Source organism: Microcaecilia unicolor, chromosome 2, assembly GCF_901765095.1.
Source record: "Microcaecilia unicolor chromosome 2, aMicUni1.1, whole genome shotgun sequence".
Classification (NCBI taxonomy): domain Eukaryota; kingdom Metazoa; phylum Chordata; class Amphibia; order Gymnophiona; family Siphonopidae; genus Microcaecilia; species Microcaecilia unicolor.
The window spans coordinates 199,147,519-199,167,463 of NC_044032.1; the positions used below are offsets into that span (position 1 = coordinate 199,147,519).

Sequence of the window (19,945 nt, forward strand, 5' to 3'; positions counted from 1 at the left end):
ATTCCAGACAAGTTATACCTAAAAATGAGGAATTTTTCCAGTCCATTTAATAGCGGTCTATGGACTTGTCCTTTAGGAATCTATCTAACCCCTTTTTAAACTCCGTCAAGCTAACCGCCCGTACCACGTTCTCCGGCAATGAATTCCAGAGTCTAATTACACGTTGGGTGAAGAAACATTTTCTCCGATTCGTTTTAAATTTACCACACTGTAGCTTCAACTCATGCCCTCTAGTCCTAGTATTTTTGGATAGCGTGAACAGTCGCTTCACATCCACCCGATCCATTCCACTCATTATTTTATACACTTCTATCATATCTCCCCTCAGCCGTCTCTTCTCCAAGCTGAAAAGCCCTAGCCTTCTCAGCCTCTCTTCATAGGAAAGTCGTCCCATCCCCACTATCATTTTCGTCGCCCTTCGCTGTACCTTTTCCAATTCTACTATATCTTTTTTGAGATACGGAGACCAGTACTGAACACAATACTCCAGGTGCGGTCGCACCATGGAGCGATACAACGGCATTATAACATCCGCACACCTGGACTCCATACCCTTCTTAATAACACCCAACATTCTATTCGCTTTCCTAGCCGCAGCAGCACACTGAGCAGAAGGTTTCAGCGTATCATCGACGACGACACCCAGATCCCTTTCTTGATCCGTAACTCCTAACGCGGAACCTTGCAAGACGTAGCTATAATTCGGGTTCCTCTTACCCACATGCATCACTTTGCACTTGTCAACATTGAACTTCATCTGCCACTTGCACGCCCATTCTCCCAGTCTCGCAAGGTCCTCCTGTAATCGTTCACATTCCTCCTGCGACTTGACGACCCTCTGCAAGTACCTGCCTGTGCTGGAAGCTGAAGGACTGAGCTCCCGGTGGACAATTTGGAGGTCAGGAGATCAAATTGAGGGAGTACCCTAACCGGACTATTTGAGAACCCATTGGTCGGAGGTTATGAGAGGCCACCTTTGGTGAAAAAAATTTTAACCTCCCCCCAACCGGCAGATCGTCCGGCACAGATACCTATATGGTGGCTATGCTCAGCTGGAGCCAGTCAAAAGCCCATCCCTTGCTTTTGCTGGGGAGCTGCAGGGAACTGTCTGGGCGCACGCTGTTGACGCAAACGAGCGCGCTGGGGCTGAGCCTGGGAAGGCTGTCGGGAAGGTGGATTGTGCCTACGCTTATTGTAAGCATAGGGAGCATTCTTCCTTCCCCTGAAAAAACGTCTACCTGCTGAGGTAGATGCTGAATGCGCCCAGTGGGAGAGTTTGACGAGGGCGGTTTCCCGCTGGTGGAGCTGCTCTACCACCTGCTTGACCTTCTCGCCAAAAATATTATCCACCCCGGCAAGGAACTTCCTCAAGCCGCTGCTGGGTCCGATTGTCCAGGTCAGAGGCATGCAGCCACGAGAGTCTGCGCATCACTATACCTTGAGCAGCGGATCTGGATGCAACATCAAAAGTGTCATAAGCACCCCTGGATAGGAATTTACAACACGCTTTCAGCTGCCTGACCACCTCCTGAAAAGGCCTGGCGTGCTACGGAGGGAGCTTGTCCACCAAGTCTGCCAGTTGCTTTACATTGTTCTGCATGTGGATGCTCGTGTAGAGCTGTAAGACTGAATTTTGGACACGAGCATAGAGGACTGATAGGCCTTCCTCCCAAAAGAGTCTAAAGTCCTAGCTTCTTGCCCAGGGAGCACCGAGGCAAAATCTCTAGTACTCATGGCTCTTTTGAGAGCGGAATCCACAGCAATAGAGTCGTGAGGTAACTGTGACTTCATCAACTCAGGTTCTCCGTGGAATCGATACTGGGACTCCGCTTTCTTGGGAATGGTGGGATTAGTTAACGGTTTCATCCAGTTCCTCAGCAATGTCTCCTTAAGGACATTATGCGGAGGGACAGTGGATGACTCCTTAGGTGGTGAAGGATCGAGCATCTCAGGCCTGGGCTCATCCTCAGTTACCACAGGGAAGGGAATGCCCACAGACATTTCCTGGACAAATGATGAGAAGGAGAGACTCTCCGGCGGAGAAAGCTTCCTCTCAGGTGAAGGAGTGGGATCAGATGGAAGACCATAAGACTCCTCGGAAGAGAAATATCTGGGATCTTCCCCTTCATCCCAGGAGGCATCCTCCTCGGTATCAGACAAGAGTTCTCGAACTGCAGTCCGAAACCGGGCCCGTCTCGACGCCGAGGAACCATGTCCTCGATGGCGATGCTGAGAAGTTGACTCCCATGCCGGCGGCGATGAAGCTCCCTCCAACGATGTCGACGGGGAGTCGACCTGGGTGGCAGCCGATGCCGCGAGCAGTACCGGCATCGGGGACCTCACCACAGTCACAGAACCAGCTGTCGCTTCCATCAATGGTACCGAGGGCGCAAGCACTCCCGGTACCGAGGCAGACTGATGCAGCAGCCCTTCCAGAAGGCCTGGAAGAATGTCTCGGATGCTGTCCTCCAGAGTCGCTGTCGAAGAAGGCTGTGGGGCTGGTACAGAAGTCGATGTCAGAATCTGTGGAGGCCTGGGAGGCGGTACCGAGCTGTCCAAAGATCGACGCATCGACACCTCTTGTATGGAGGATGAGCGCTCCTCCCGGCGTTGACGCTTTCCGGGTGCTGAATCCTTCGATGCCCCAGAGCTCCCAGGACCGTGCTTTGAAGGAGACTGGTGCCAATGCTTCTTCGCCTTCACTTGAAGCACGTCGCCGGTACTCCTCGGTACTGACGAGGAAGATGTGGAATCCACACGCGTCCTCGGGGTCGGATCCGACAGTGGTTGGTCCCGGTGGGCCTGCACAGCAGGAGCCTTCGAGACAGGTGGAGACCCACTCGACGGCTCGCTACTCCCAGCTAGTGGTGATGTCCGGACAGCCATTACCTGCGCTCCCGATGTCGATGCCATCCCCGGTGCTGATATCGACGCCGCCGACCTCGGTACCGATGTCGATGCCGAGGTATCAGTTGGAGCTCCAAAAAGACGGTCCCGAAGAGCTCTTCTCGACGCCTGTGTCCTTTTTTTAAAACTCAGACACAACTTGCAAGCGTCTGGGCGATGGTCGGGCCCAAGGCACTGGATGCACCAGGAGTGCGGGTCAGTGCCCGAGATCGACCGCTGGCACCGAGCACACTGAAGCCGCTGGGAGGCTTCAATGACATTAGCGGAAAAATCGCGGCGGTGAAATCAAAAGGTTCGATTGTGCCGACCGAGGGCACAAAAAGGAGTACCGCGTACGTGCGGCCCAAGAAGGCCGCAACGGAAGCGAAAGGAAACTTAACAGGGGGAAAAAGCTAAGATAAAAGAGGGGTTTTTTTTGTAACAGGAAAAAGAAAAAGACAAAGGCAACGTAAAACAAAAAGAAAGCGCTAAAGAACAACGCGAAGGACGCCTAAGTCTTTCCTTGGGCCTGAGGGAGAGAGAACGACACGCAGCCACTCTCCACTGCGGAAAAAGAAAAACTGAGGCGGGAACTCTCCTCTTCGTTCTCCTCCTTTTTATCCCATTCCATCTCCTCTACCTCCTCCCAGGGCTCCCTCAGCTGCTCTTCATCACCCTGATCAGAGACCATCTCCCAATCCTGCTCCTCCCCCTCCAATTCCTGTAAGTCTTGTGTTGTGTCAGGTGCATTGTGGGAATCTCCTAGGCTCATCCCTTATTCTAATTGGTCTCTTGACCACCAGAGGGCACATTCACCGTGTATAAGGGATCTGCACATGTCTTATACTCCCTCCCCGGGGCTGCTCTCGCTTTCCCTGAGACCGTCTTCTCAGTAACCCCTTACAACATCAACAATTTCTCAATCCTTCATGAATCACAGTCGGGCAGTCGGGCTTCAGATCTCTCTACAGTACGGAAACCGTCCTGGTAACTCTCCTAGCCAAGTTCAAAAAGGAAATCACATTAGGTAAAAACATACTCCTCTTGCAATTCAGCTTGTCAAGCGCAATCGATATGGTTGAGCACTATATACTATTAAGAATACTCGACAAGACAGGCATAGGAAGGAATATACTCAAATGGATCAAGGGTTTCCTAACCATGAGATCTTATCAAGTAAAAGCAAACTCAAACATACATCATGGAGTACCGATTGCGGAGTACCCCAGGGTTCACCTCTCTCACCCATATTATTTAATCTTATGATGATCCCCCTTGCTCATGCTCTATACAAGCATAATCTTAATCCTTTTCTGTATGTGGATGATGTCACAATTTACATACCGTTCAACTCTAATCCAACAGAAATCACTGTTGCAATAAAGATTAGTTTAAGCTTAATGGATGCCTGGGCATCGGCATTCAAACTCAAACTCAACAAGGAAAAAAATCATTGCCTTATTCTCTCTTCCCACCACAAAACAAACCTCCCTTCATCCATAAAAACCCTGGAACATACTCTCCCAATATCGGACAAACTGCAGATCCTTGGAATTACTATTGACACCAACCTAACCCTGGAAAGCCAAGCTTCTGCCACCACAAAGAAAATGACCCATGCAATGTGGAAACTCAAATGGATCAAACAATTCTTCCCACGGGAAACTTTCCGTATCATAATTCAAACAATGGTACTATCACATGTTGACTACTGCAACGCTGTATATGCGGGATGCAAAGAACAGATCTTAAGGAAACTCCAGACTGTGCAGAACACGGCAGCTAGACTCATTTTCGGAAAGACAAGATTCAAAAGTGCTAAACCCCTATGCGAAATACTGCACTGGCTACCAATCAAGGAACGAATAGCCTTCAAAATTTGCACTCTGGTCCACAAAATAATCCATGGTCTGGCCCCAACCTACATAACCGAATTTATCGACTTACCAACTAGAAACATCATCGAATCATCAAGAACGTTTCTAAACCTGCATTACCCAAACTGTAAAGGACTAAAATACAAATCAACATATGCATCCAGCTTTTCCTACATTTGCACCCAGTGCTGGAACGCTTTACCTAGAAACATTAGAACTATGAACACCCATCTAAAATTTCAAAAAGACCTCAAGACTCACCTCTTCCGGAAAGCCTACCCAGCAGACCCAAACTAATTCATGAACAATGCCTCACATCTTTCGATTTAAGAAATGAACAATACCCCTGCCACATAATCCTATTACTTCAAACTGTATGAATTTTACCACTCCAGTTACAATTAAGTGTACTTCTACCCTTATCCTACTCTGTATTGCTCACTAGAAGCTGTAGTCCCATCCCCGGAGACTTATCAGCCTCATTGGAATTACTTCTCTCTATATGCTACTATACATTTGTCCCAGAGTTGTATTCTCTTTTCTGGAACCTTATCAGCTTCCTTGCTCCTACTGTTACTCTATTTTCTACTCTGTATATATTCCTTTCGGAACCTGTAAGCCACATTGAGCCTACTGCTATGCGGGAAAATGTGGGATACAAATGTAATAAATAAATAAATATCATGTTATGAGAATTAGGTGCTCAACATGCAGAGTTTTTATTTTAAGTACAAAGGGTATTTTTTAAACCTTAATTAGGTTGAAACCTAGGAGCATTTAAAATCATTTTTTCATGTGCGTAGATCAAAAGAGAAAGATGGTATGCGGGAACTTGCTCCTTTTGTTTTGTGGAATACACTGGTACATTATAAAAATGCACTTGATTTTTTTTTGTATTACTACTACTTAAGGGCTTCTTTTATAAAACTGCACAAGTGATTCCTGCACGATCAATGAGAGGAAGCCCATTAATTTCCTATGGGCTTCCTGTCATTTGTTGCGTGGGAATCACTAGCTCAGCTTTGTAAAAGAAGCCCTAAAAGAGAGGTACTGAATAATGAAGGAAGATCTACCTTCATGCAGAAGTTCTGTTTGGATGCAAATGGTATTTTGTAATTTAAATCTTTGTCTCCCAGCTATGTATTAGTATATAGATGAGTCCTGGGAATAATGATAGCTAAGGGAAAGCAGCAGTAGAAGAGTTGGAGATGAATGACATTTAAATTTTGCAAATGGTGATACATAGCTTGATGGGATGTCCTTGTTTTTAGAACAGAGTAAATCATTTCTTAGCTAGTTCGGCAGTTCAATTGGGTGGGTTTATAGAGAGGGAGGGGAGAGCAGAATGGGAAGGGTTCTTTGGGGTATGTTTCTCTAAAAGTTTATATTGTGCCACGTTGGATGATTCACTGTATTTTTTTTTATTCTGCATGAAGTTTATCTACCAACATGTGCTTTGAATAAAGATGATTTAAACATAAAAATTAAGGGCTCTGTTTACAAAGGCGCACTAGCATTTTTAGTGCACGCTAACCATGTAGACGCCCATAGGAATATTATGCGCATCTACACAGTTAGTGTGTGCTAAAAATGCTAGCGCGCCATTGTAAACAGTGCCCTAAGTTTTGGATGTACTCTGTAGAAGTTGTTTACTTTTGCAATGTGTGTATGGACGCCTGTTCTGGTGTGTGCATGTGAAAATGTTTACATAACTGTCTATACTTATGGCTATGATTTCTTAACATGCAGCATCATTAAGAAACATTCTTTTAAATGCCCAGTTGAGCATATATGGTAATCTCAATTTAGTTAAATGTTTCAGACATATCCATCTACTTGCTCCCATGTTACTGAATTATATTATTCTATCTCACTGTATTTTCAAATGGAAGCCACATTGAATCTGAGTTTGCTTGGGAAAATGTGGGATATAAATGTAAATTTAAAAAAATCCTTTATAACTCTGCTGCACCCCAGTATCTCTCCACACTCATCTTTCCCTATACCCCTTCCCGTGCACTCCGCTCCATGGATAAATCCTTCTTATCTGTTCCCTTCTCCACTACTGCCAACTCCAGACTTCGCGCCTTCTGTCTCACTGCACCCTAAGCCTGGAATAAACTTCCTGAGCCCCTACGTCTTGCCCCATCCTTGGCCACCTTTAAATCTAGACTGAAAGCCCACCTCTTTAACATTGCTTTTGACTCATAACCACTTGTAACCACTCGCCTCCACCTACCCTTCTCTCCTCCTTCCTGTACACATTAATTGATTTGATTTGCTTACTTTATTTTTGTCTATTGGATTGTAAGCTCTTTGAGCAGGGACTGTCTTTCTTCTATGTTTGTGCAGCGCTGCGTATGCCTTGTAGCGCTATAAAAATGCTAAATAGTAGTAGTAGTAGTATCCTCTACCTTTTAAGGCACTGCCTATCCAGCTGGATGGTGATGGCATAAGGAAAGCAAGTTTGGGCCAGTGACTAATTCAAAATAATCTGTTACTTAGCTCAGCTCTAATAATACCATATTGAAAGTGCAACCATACAATGCTTTTGTGGTTATATTTCAGTAATAAGTTGAACAATGAACTGGCTTTCGTGAAAGGATTACACAACCTTTGGATGCATGACTAGGAACAAAAACTTGTTTATGAAATATCACAATTCCTAATGCACAGTGTTTGTGCTTTTTGTGCCCCGCCTCCAGAGTCTAATCACGGCTGGGCACTACTCACACAAATACAATCCCCTCGACCACGGCACCTTAAAAGAACCAGACAACTGGTAGCACTATTTAGACTGCAACAAAGACAAAAAGAGACCAAGGAAGCACTTCCTGGGGTTAACACAGGTTTATTTAATTATCCAGAGATTAGGATAAAAAAATAAGAAAATATTCAAGTATAGTCTAGTATAGAAAAGAGGAGAAAAAAACATGAAAGGACAATGGAAATGATCAGGTCCGGCTCTCCATCCCCTGGCATGGGGCAGAGTGCACTAGACACTGACCAACTTCTTATCTGGCAAAGACATAATATATAGAACTTTCTTTCCCTTACAAGACAAAAAGGGAGCACAAGGGGGAGGGGTTGTCACACCCCCTTAGTTAGCACCTTACAGTCAGTCAGGATCTCTAGTATCAATAAAATACACAGCATCTGTTTATATTTCCTTTTGAAGATGCATTTGGTCTGTTGTCCAAATGTTTTGGACATACATTTCTCAAACCTTTAATATCTCCCCTATTCTAAAAGAGGAGACAAAAGTTTACTGCTTCCAGTTGCTATAGAGGTGTTAGGTTTCTCTTGTCAATTTATGTCATGTTGCTCCCTGTCATAAAACCACTACCACTTGGTTCCACAGTGTTTGTTTCTCAGAGAGAGAGACAGTGTTTGATCTCTTCTGCAAGGTGTTTACCTGCTATGTCTCCACATAGTTGAAAAGAAGGTAATTCTCTCCTGGATTGAAGAAGCCTTACTTCCAAGGGGCATGGGAAAAGAATTCTGTCACCTGAATTTCCCTGAGACCAGTCACACTTAATGGGTGAGATTGGGGGCAATTCAGCTTTACAATTCACCTGGCTTGGCAAGAGGGGGGAGGTAAAGTGTAATTGCTATTCCAGCAAGCTCTGTTTCTCATGATTTGGAAGGAGAGAAGCCTTCATTCCTCTCTGTCCAATATGAGAAAATTAATTCTGTATATTAAATATTTGGAGGCCTTCCACCTCCTACAACAACAGCCACAAAACAACCTTTTAGGATGGATAGTGTTCACAATAAGCTTCTTTTATTATTGACCAGAAAAAAAAAGAGAATAGTTTTCAATTTTGACATGGTATACGTCATCACAAGAAGAAAATATATGAAAACCAATGGACTGCATTAGGGGCTTATAGCCCATGTAGTTACACAAATAAGAGATATGCATGAAACAAAATATTTATATTATTTTGACTTATAATAAAACCACGTCTCTGAACCATGCTCAAACGAGAATCCATTTGTGTATCTAAAATGTGAACTTCTACGAAGAGATGAACTGAAGAGTTGAATTTTATGTGCTGTAGATAGAATGTATTTGGATACAGGCAGCAGATGATGTTTGTACATTCCTGAGCAGGTTCACGAGCTGTTCATGTAGAGTTGTTCTTGTAAGCAATGCATGATCATGGTTGTGTAAGCAAAATGTAACCAATAGTAATGATAATACATGTAATATCCATGAATATTCATAGAGTATATAAGAAGGGGATTGACTCCCAAATAAAGAGTTTTTTGCCCAGACACACGAGAGGAGAGTTATTTTGCAACATCTGGTGATCCCCGACGTGATCGGTGAAAACGTGACGTACTTACTACGACTGGAACAGTCAGCGCGCCATTCCTTCTACGGAACACTGTAAGTATGGGGGGAAATTTAACATCATCACATAAACAACATGCACAGGAGCTATATACTATAACGCAAAGATATGGTTCCTCCCGAAATCCAATAACTCTTAAAGATATAGAGCGTTTAATTGAGGAAATAGTTTGTCAATGTCCCTGGTATCCAGAGAAGGGATCATTCGATCCTCAAACATGGGAAAAGATAGGGCAGCAGTTTCGTTTAGAGCCTAGAGTTTCGACTCCTATATTATTGACTTGGAGAGAGATATATTCTACTATAGTAATTCTCTCTTCTGGATTGACAGGCATTACTAACGAAAATATATCCAACAAATTGCCAGGCAAGACCTGGTCTCTTTTACCTCCCGCGACTCTTGGACCTACACCTTCTCCTCCTTCTTGTCGGCTGGCCACCGATATGGGAAGGGAAGAGCAAAACAAAACTCCTGACTTTACTACTACTACCCCTAATAAACCAATTGAAAATATCCAAAACAACAACGCTAATGATAGCGTTATTATTACCAAAACACCAAAGAGCGTAGAACGACCTAGTTTAATTCAATTAGGTATACAGCAAGCACGAAAAAATGGTGAATTCATTTGGAACGATGATCTATGGGATAATTCGGAACCTAATCCTAATTTATACCCAGTTACTAGAACTACAACAATAGAGGCAGGGAACGAAACACATCATGCAGAATGGACTGCTCTACCTTATCAAGTTTTGAGAGAATTACGTAGAGCTATCGTAGAATCAGGTTTAAAAAGTTCATTTGTTCAAGGCATGATAGAAGGGATTAGTAACGGTTACTTAATGACTCCAAAAGATTGGAAAGACCTTTTCCGTATGCTGTTAACTCCTGCGCAATATGTAGTGTGGGATAATGAATATAAGCAAGCAGCACAACTTATCACTGGGACTAATTTGGTGCCTGATCAAATTTATGGATCGGGACCATTTTCAACCCTTGATATGCAAATTCAACAAAACGATACCTGTTTTCAAGCCATAGGCACTTGTATCTTGCGAGCATTTAAAAGAACACCAGAAGGGAATAAACCAACAAAATCTTTTGCATCAATTAAACAGGGTGCAACCGAATCTTACCTTCAATTTGTTAATCGATTGCAGGAAGCTGTAACTAGGCAAATTGATAATCTTGATGCGCAAACAGAGTTATTGATTAAATTAGCCCAAGAAAATGCAAATTCAGATTGCAAAAAGGCATTGCAGACTGTAGCTCATCGCCCAGGAATTACTTTAGCAGATTTATTGAGCGCATGTGCAGATGTGGGGACTCATGGTTATTCTATGAATTTGTTAGCAGGAGCTATACAAAAAGGTAATAAGCCACAGGGGACGTGTTTTAATTGTAAGAAACCAGGACATTTTCGAGCTCAGTGTAGAGCCCCAGGAGGGGGTGCCAACTTTGCAAAAGGACCTTCTCGACCTTCTCGAAAATGTCCTCGATGTCAAAAAGGATATCATTGGGCCAATCAATGTCGCTCTAATCCAATTAATTCCACACCGCCACCCCCAAAAAACTTTGCTCCGGGTTAACTCCTAACCTCGGTCCAAAGGGAGTGCAAGGGTCTTTTGCTCATAGTACTACTGCTACACAAGGTAGTGCAGGAATTGACCTTATTGCAGCGGAATGTAAAACTGCCATCTTACCTCATGAAGTTTTGGTATATAATACTACCTTTAAAGGACCCATTCCAGCGGCTACTGTAGGTTTAGTATTACCTCGCTCCTCTGCATCGAAGGCAGGTATTCATGTTATCCCTGGAGTTATTGATGCTGATTACACAGGCATTGTTAAAATTCAAGTATGGTCCTCATCACCTTTAACAATTTCTCCCGGGGACTCGTGGGCACAATTAATTATTTTACCATATTTTACAGCACCTATTCCTTCTACTGTCTCTCGTACAGGGGGCTTTGGATCTACGCGACAGGTAAGTGCAGTTTTAAAACCGGTTTCTAATGCACGACCCACTGCTCAATTTTTATTGCAACAAAAGCCCTTTGTTGGTATATTAGATACCGGGGCGGATGTTTCTGTCATAGCTTATAAACAATGGCCTGTGGAATGGCCCATTGAAGATACTTCACATGTGACAGGAATAGGGGGAACTCAGTCAGCCTCCCAAAGTTCTCAATGGTTATCTATTACATATCCTAACGATACCAAGGTTCTAGGACATATTAAGCCCTGTATTTTACAAGTACCCTTTAATTTATGGGGTCGTGACCTTTTGGAACAATTAGATGCATCATTGATCCTACCTGATTAACAGTTCATAAATATGTCTTTTTCTCTTCCTTTGGAATGGAAAACTGACAAACCTGTTTGGGTAGAGCAGTGGCCGATTACCAGAGAAAAACTGTTGATTTTACATCAATTGGTGGAAGAACAATTACAATTAAATCACATTGAGCCTACCAATTCTCCATATAATACTCCGGTATTTGTGATCAAGAAAAAATCCGGAAAATGGAGATTTTTACATGACCTACGAGCTATTAATGCGATTTTAGAACCAATGGGCCCGTTACAATGTGGTATTCCAAATCCTAATTTGATTCCTTATGATTATCAATTAGCTATTATAGATCTGAAGGATTGTTTTTTTTCAATTCCTCTCCAGGAAAAAGATTATAAATACTTTGCTTTTACTGTACCTGTTTACAATAATGCACACCCTACTACTAGGTATTGTTGGAAAGTTTTGCCCCAGGGAATGTTAAATTCACCCACTATTTGTCAATACTATGTTCATCAAGCCTTGCAACCATTTCGTGCCTATTTCCCTCAACTTTTGGTATATCATTATATGGATGATATACTAATTGCAGGGATAACTCTTCCCCCTTCTTGGAAATCTACTTTAATTTCTATCTTGGCCTCCTCAGGATTAACAATTGCCTCAGAGAAGGTTCAAGAAAAGGAACCCTATTTATATCTAGGTTTCCGTATGACTAAAGCTGCAGCCCAACCTGTCGCTCCTCATCTCAATTTACAGTCTCCCACGACATTACATCAATTACAAGAGATTTTAGGAAATCTCAATTGGTTACGTCCCTACTTGAAACTTCCTACAGAATTTTTACAACCCCTGTTTCTCGCATTAAAAGGTCATAAAACACCTGCTGAATTAATTACACTCACTGCATCGCAACAAACAATTCTGTCACAATTGGATCAAATCTTACAAACAAAATGGACAGATAGATGAGATGCATTTGCCCTTTTTTGTTTTTGCGTTCTCAAAGACCCCACCCACCGACAACCGTTTGGTGTCTTATATCAAGATACAACTCCTCCGAAATTGATAGAATGGGTCTATTTACAGAATACTCTCCATTCTACTATTACACAATGGCCCCAGCAACTAGCCTTGCTGATTACTAAAGCTCGAGAGCGAGCAACATTCATGACTGGTTTCGACATTCTTAAACTCATCATTCCTCATTCTTTGTGGCAGTGGGAAAAAATGATTCAGTTCTCCGACGACTTGCAATTTATTTTAGCCACTTATGTTGGTATTATAGATTGCCACTATCCTAAAGACCCTCGTATACAGGGCACATCCATTTTGCCAATCACTCTTCATGATCCCATTTCTTTACGTCCACTCCCTACTGCTCTCACCGTCTTTACAGATGGTAGTCCCACTCGTGGGGTGGTTACTTGGTACAATCTGAACAAATGGCACGTCAAATTTACCTCTCCACAAACCTCTGCTCAACGTTCAGAGCTTGCTGCCATCATCCTGGCTCTTTCTTTATTTTCAGATCAACCACTGAATCTTATTGTTGACAGTCAATATTGTGCTAATCTTGTCCGTCGCATGCCCGACAGTTATGTATCATTCAAAATGGATGCCTCTTTTTATGCTTTACTGTTAACCCTCCAAGGTTACTTGGAGAATCGCCTTTCTTCTCTCTTTATAGGTCATATCCGCAGTCATCAACCTTTTCCTGGTGGTCTGTCTGAAGGGAATGCTCGAGCGGATCGCCATCTTCATTTTTTCTCCACAGCACACTGCAGTCATGAACTTCATCATCAAAATGCACCTAGCCTAGCTCGCCAGTTTCAAATTTCTTTAGAAGAAGCTAGAGCTATTATCAAAAATTGTCCACAATGTTCCTTTTCAGCTCCTACTACCTTTTTTCCTGGAGTTAATCCTCGTGGTCTGGAAGTTAATAGCCTCTGGCAAATGGACGTTACTCACTTTCCCCCTTTTGGTCAATGGTCTAAGCTTCATGTGGTTGTTGATACTCATTCTGGATTTTTGTGGGTCACTGCACAAAAAGGGGAAACTACATCTCATGTCCGCTCTCATCTTCTCCAAGCTTTTGCGGTCATGGGTGTTCCTAAAACTCTCAAGACAGACAATGCCCCTGCTTATACTTCCACCTCCTTACAGGAGTTCCTGACCCTCTGGCATATTGAGCACCTTTTTGGTATCCCCTATAACTCCACTGGTCAAGCTATTGTTGAACGTGCTAATCGCACACTGAAAACTGCTTTAAGTAATCTGACTACAAAAAAAGACGGTATTCTCCGTCATAGAGTAAGCATTGATGAATGCTTAGCACAAATCCTTTACACACTGAATCATCTCAATCTCATCAATAATCCTGCTACAAAAACTTTTTCTTCCAGATTTGAACAACATTTTCGTACTCCTGCCCCACCTTTATCTCGTCCTTTGGTCATATACCGACAACTACCTTCTGATCAGTGGAGTTCCCCTGTGCCTCTCCTTACCTGGGGTCGTGGTTACGCTGCTGTTCAAACAGATTCTGGCCCGGTGTGGATTCCAGCAAAGTGGGTGAAACCTCATGTCGTGGCATCAAGGTCTTCACAACCCAATTCCCAATTTCACACTCACCCTTCAAGGACCGCAGATGCAAACACGCAAACGGTCAGTGACTCGTCAACCTAATGCTCCTGTTACTTGGGGACAAATTAAAGCCTTGAGTCAACAAGCTACAGAGACTTTAGAAAAAGCTCATATTGAAAAGACTGATGATAACTTCGTAGTGGCTATTATTGCAGCGCTTAATGCTAATTCCATTACATTGCTTCTACTGTGTTGTTGTTTGTACATACCTTGTGGACAGTCACAATTACTTCCCACAAAAAATATTTGGGAAGCGTTTGCAATTTCACTGAACCAAACTGATTTCTGTCTTTCTCATCAAAAGGCAGTTGGAGAAGTTTTGGCAACTTGCCTGATTCCAGTATGTCATGATCCTAAAGATATGCAAAATGATACTTGGTTTTATTCACAGCTTCCTGTTAATTCATCCTATCGAAATGCTTCTTATGAATACCATAATTGGGGAACACAAACCCTGTTGCCGCCTACTTTGGCAATGCATGTGAGAACCAATCAAATAGCTAGTATCAATATGACATGTGCTCGTATGGTTAATTGTACCCGATCAAATTGTGTTAATTTTGGACCAACTTTGTTAAATTGTAGCTCCTACGAAAATGTTTCATATATTTATAAATTTACTCATTTACCCCCTGGCTGGTTTTGGTCATGTGGAATGTATACCTTTAATTATATTCCAGCTAATATATCTGATGGTACTACATGCTGTCTAAGTCGACTCACTATGGTACTTCCCAGTAAACATATTTTATTTTCTAACTCCTCACATATGCGATCCAAGCGTATGACCCTTGCTGCCAATTGCAATGATAATGTTAAATTTCTGAGTCAAACTGAATATCTGGCACTTGCATTTTCATTAATAGGTGTCCCTGCATTGGCAGCGGCAAATGCAAAAAATATTCGTGAATTAGCCTGTTGGGCAATTAAATCAATCAATGCAACCTCCACTGCTATTAGTTTACTTAATGCTGAGCAACAGCAATTACGTCATGGAGTTTTACAAAATCGAGCAGCCATTGATTATCTTTTATTACTTAACCATCATGGTTGCGAAGAGTTTCAGGACATGTGCTGTTTTAATTTATCTGACAATTCAAAGGCCATTGACAAACAATTAGCTTTCCTACGGAATTTAACTACTCATATTACTATTCATAATAACCTACTCTCTGATGTATGGAATCAATTGTGGCAATGGATCCCTTGGACCTGGCTCCGCCCTATTATCCAGTATTTAGTCATTGGTATTTTTGTTTTCACTATTTTTTGCTGTTGTATACAATGCATTCCTAACCTTTTTTCTTTATGTTTTCCTCGTCCATTCGCTCCAACACGTCACTCTGCTCAATATGTTTATAAGCTATTACAAACATCTCCACCTCCATCTCCAGCTGGCACACCACGGAGATTTCATTAAAAAAAAAAAAAAAAAGGTGGAGATGTAGATAGAATGTATTTGGATACAGGCAGCAGATGATGTTTTGTATATTCCTGAGAATCTAGCATGTGATGTTTTTGTTCTTTCCTGAGAAAGTAGCAGAATAGCAGGTGATGTTTGTACATTCCTGAGCAGGTTCACGAGCTGTTCATGTAGAGTTGTTCTTGTAAGCAATGCATGATCATGGTTGTGTAAGCAAAATGTAACCAATAGTAATGATAATACATGTAATATCCATGAATATTCATAGAGTATATAAGAAGGGGATTGACTCCCAAATAAAGAGTTTTTTGCCCAGACACACGAGAGGAGAGTTATTTTGCAACAATGTGCCCTAATGAAAGAAGAGTTGAATTTTACTTTCATTTAATTTCAATATATTGCATCTGCTTTATAACACCAGGCTTCCCAAAGCAGATTACAACAATAGTTAAGATTTAGCCATGTATTATTCTATAGAACAGAGTAGAAAAATAAGCACAAAATACAGAGTTTATTACTGCTGTTTCTATCAGCTTCAACAATTTTTATGCTGTTTTAGTGATTTTCAATATATACATTTGGGAAGCTTTAAAAAAATATATCCTTTACCCTCCACGTTTTAAGGCCACTGCCTATCCAATTGGAACAGCTTTAGACTTTTATACAAATGAGCCACGCATAAGCAGTCCATTATTTCTAATAAGCGTTTGCTACTGTTCAGTGATTATTATTCAGCCCAGATAGGTTTATGACGTCTCATTGTTCTTTCTCCAACCTCCTTGGCTACTACGACTCCGTGATTTGCCACTGTGACCTCGGAAACTGAACTTGCCCCGCCCTAGCCCGCTTTGATTGTTCGATCTCTTACGTGCCTGTAAGTGGTTAACGCGCATGCGCCACGGTGGGATGCGAGCTTCTTGCGGGTGGAGCTTTTGCTTGTGTGAGTTGTGACGTGCGAGATAGCGAAAGTCGGGCTGTCGCCCGGGTGGTTTGGTGCAGAGCAGGAGCTACAGCAATGGCAGCGCCGTGAGCTGTTTGTGGACGGGAGGGTCTCGGGCCCTTCACCATGGTGGTCCACAGGATTACGATGAGGGATGGAGGCGTGGTAAGTGGCTGCGGCGGATCGGGGAACTTCGCTTCTTTGCGTGCAGTAGTGCAGGGGAGGACGTGCCGGGCCGGAAGCTTTTGGCGCGGCGGTAGTGCTCGCAGCTGAGTTAGGGGGAGTCGAAACGGAGCTTAAACTCCTTTTCGGAGGGGGGGGGGGGGGCGATATATCTCGCGGTGGTGAAGCAGGCTCACCATTAGCATCTCTGTATATCTTGGAGAAACTGCTCTTCATCCCCGGGGAGTTGGTATAACTTGGCACAAACGGAAAAGAAGGAGCGCAGAGTCTCTTTGAACACCTACAAACCTCGCATGAATATGCGGCGTCTAGAGCTCAACTGAGTAGCGGATTTAGCGAAAGCGGCGCTGGGGTTGGCAGGTTCTGGTCGAGTTTAGGGCTCGAGGAATGCACATGTTGTTACAGAGGCCTCTTGCTGCTTGGCAGGGGCTATTCACCCGTTGCTAGTAGTTTATAGCTATGTGAAAGACAGGCAGCCACCAGTTGAGTTGCTTTGTTAGGAAGGGGGTTTTGTTTTGGTTTCATTTCTTAACATTAGAAAACGAACTACCTCTAAGTTGTTTATAGCCAGTTGTTTCCTGTGCCATTGTCGGAGGGTGCTTCAAGAATGTTAAAAAGAACAAAAATAAATATATGTCTTCCACAAAACCACACACGCTAGAAAGAGTGGAATGAGCCAAGCCACAATGTCCAGGAAGCCCAGAGTTTAGTCTTGAAAGAGATGTGCTGATACACCAACCCAATATGGGCTGTGTTTTGATACTCTACTGGCTCTTAATAACCCCTGATGAAGGCTCTGTATGCCAAAAACGTGGCCCGTGTTGGGTTGGTGTGTCACACCTCTGTTTGAAGAATAAACTTTGGGTTTCCTGGACATTCTGTCATCAAGAGTGTTGACAGCTGCCCAAGTTGGTATCAAATCTGGATTGATCATACCAGCTACTAGTGCTGTATATCTCCGTGTCTTCAACATTTTTCTTTTAAAGTTCACCAATAGTGTGCTTTCAGACCTAATGTATAATAGAAACTTTGACTGATTGTTTTATGGCATTAATTCGAAATGCGTTGGTTAAACTCAAGCATGAGTACCAATCATTTTAAGGCCTGGGTTAATTCAACTTGTTTTGAATGCCTTTCATTGCTGTTTCCAGTATATGTAAAAACCTTTTTTTATGTGTTCTTGTGGGTCTTGTATTGTGTTAATCATTCTATCTCAGACACTTGTGCTAACTTTTTTGAGATAGGAATATGCTCCTTTGGAGCTACAACCTCAGAATTGCTGAGACAGGCCGCACATGTTGGATTAAAACAGATTTTAAGGTGTACTTAATTCTGACAGCCTTGCTATAACTATTTTCAGAAATTGTGATCATTTAAATCTATCTTGGTACAAACAATTGGATAGGCATGCAGTACTTGAACAAGCAGAAGAGAACAGGGTTCATCCTCTGAGAAGCTAACAAAATATGAAACCGGTTGTCTTTTGTTACTATTGTAATTTCTAAAGCACTGCTAGACACATATAGCACTGTATAGCAGCAAGGGACAGTCTGTGCTCCATCTGTGTAGGAAAGAGATACATAACAAATACATAAAATATACTGTGTCAGGAAAAAGTTGATCAAGCCTCTAGCATCCTTTTGCCGATGGTGGCCAATTCAGTTTACAAGTATCGGCAGAACTGTTCCCTTGTTTCTGCTTGGAGATAATGGTGTGTTGATTGTGGTTCTGATACTACCTGGGGGTAACACACCTTACCTCGATTCTTGGCATTTGGCTCTCAGAGTCTGAGGTCTGTATGAGGGAATAAGACACAAACACCAAATATCCATTCAGGTGTTATAGAGCTTCAGGGAAGCAGTCTCACAGCAAAGTCTAGCAGCCGTGCTTGACTGACTTCTGAATTCTCATCTCAGCTCCGGCTTTTTATTAGCAATAATCTGCATGACTTCACATTCCATTACACGATCACAAATTTGGTAAACAATATACATGTCTCACACACAAACATTTACAGCACGCTTTATCATCTTTGGCTACATTACATGCACATTTCCTTGCTGGACTACACACACACACTAGATTACATGCACATTTTCTGGCTAGACTACATTTCCTCCCTTATGCCTGTTTTCTCAAGGTCTTGTATAGTATGTAACCCAGGTCTCACCAACCAGCTCAGTTCTCCCTCTGATACCGACCCACAAACAAATACGTTATTTATCCTACTCGCACTCCCACACCTTTTAGTCTTGCTCATTCAAGCTTGAGCACAGGCTGGGGCTGGACAAAAATCTGGAAGGCCTAAGGATGTTAAACTGGGCTTTATCCTGAGTTCCCTTTGGTTAGTACTAGAGTAAGCTCTTCTCGCTCTCCCTCTCAAAGAATACTCATTGCACCAAGGAATTGTGATTTTATGCAAACTTTACTGAGCTCTGCATCTGCCAAACTTTAGACTCTTTATGTACAGTCAGCATTTGGTTTAAGAGGTTGGTAATGGGGCAACCAAGTCCCTTTCTGAGGGCGCCAAAATGTGTAATCCTGGCTCTTGCCCTGGGGAGGGGAAAACACTTCAGCCCTAGAGGCTGGAATAAGAGAGACAATCAGACTTAGATATAGGCGCAACCAGTAAAAATCTTTATTGGTATTTCACTAAGCCAATACAAAATAATTGTTCTCTCTGGAGCAGGTAGTCACCCAGTAGCCAGACGCACAGACTGAATAACAAAACTGCTGCTCTGCAAAACTTTCCTAGTCATCACATATATACTGTTGTAAGTTTCGTTTCTCATAAATCATGTGATTTCTCCTAAACTAACTTGTGATCATATATGGCTCTTCCTGTTTCCTTCCATTACACAATATAATAATATACAAAAATGGCAATTTCCTCCATTGTATCATCCTCTCCTACTTGTGCTCACATGCACACTTTGTGGCAATTTGCTAATTCCTTATCAGTAACACGTGTTCCCAGCGTGCAAAACCATGAAGCAAACAAGTAGTATGAAACACCTGGTGTCCTCCTTCTCTGAACACATATTTCCGTTGGAACATCTTGGAGTCTGCAGAGTCCTCAGTCTCTCATCACCATCAAGGTTATATCCATGTGTATCTACCATATATGGGCCACATAGCCTCAGTTCCTCCTAAGTGTCACCTTGACATGTAACATGTACTTTCCATTTACTGAGAAAGCACTGGCAGGATTTTCCTTTTTGTAAAGCCATGTTGCCAGTGACTCCATTATTTTTCCTACTACCAATGTCATGCTTACTGGTAGTTTCCCATTTCTACCATGTCTCTACTTTGTGAAGAGAGACCACATCA

At 42.7% G+C, this 19,945-nt stretch overlaps 1 protein-coding gene across 1 annotated transcript in view; it reads left to right on the forward strand.

The window, feature by feature from the left end:
• The first annotated feature begins 16,384 nt into the window (after window positions 1–16,384).
• The window catches only part of LOC115463265 (hippocampus abundant transcript-like protein 1), a 131,576-nt gene continuing 128,015 nt past the window's right edge, over window positions 16,385–19,945 (forward strand). The window contains exon 1 of the mRNA XM_030193619.1: window positions 16,385–16,597. Within this exon, the coding sequence (XP_030049479.1) occupies window positions 16,559–16,597 (39 nt within the window). The 5' untranslated portion in view covers window positions 16,385–16,558. The remainder of the gene's footprint in view (window positions 16,598–19,945) is intronic.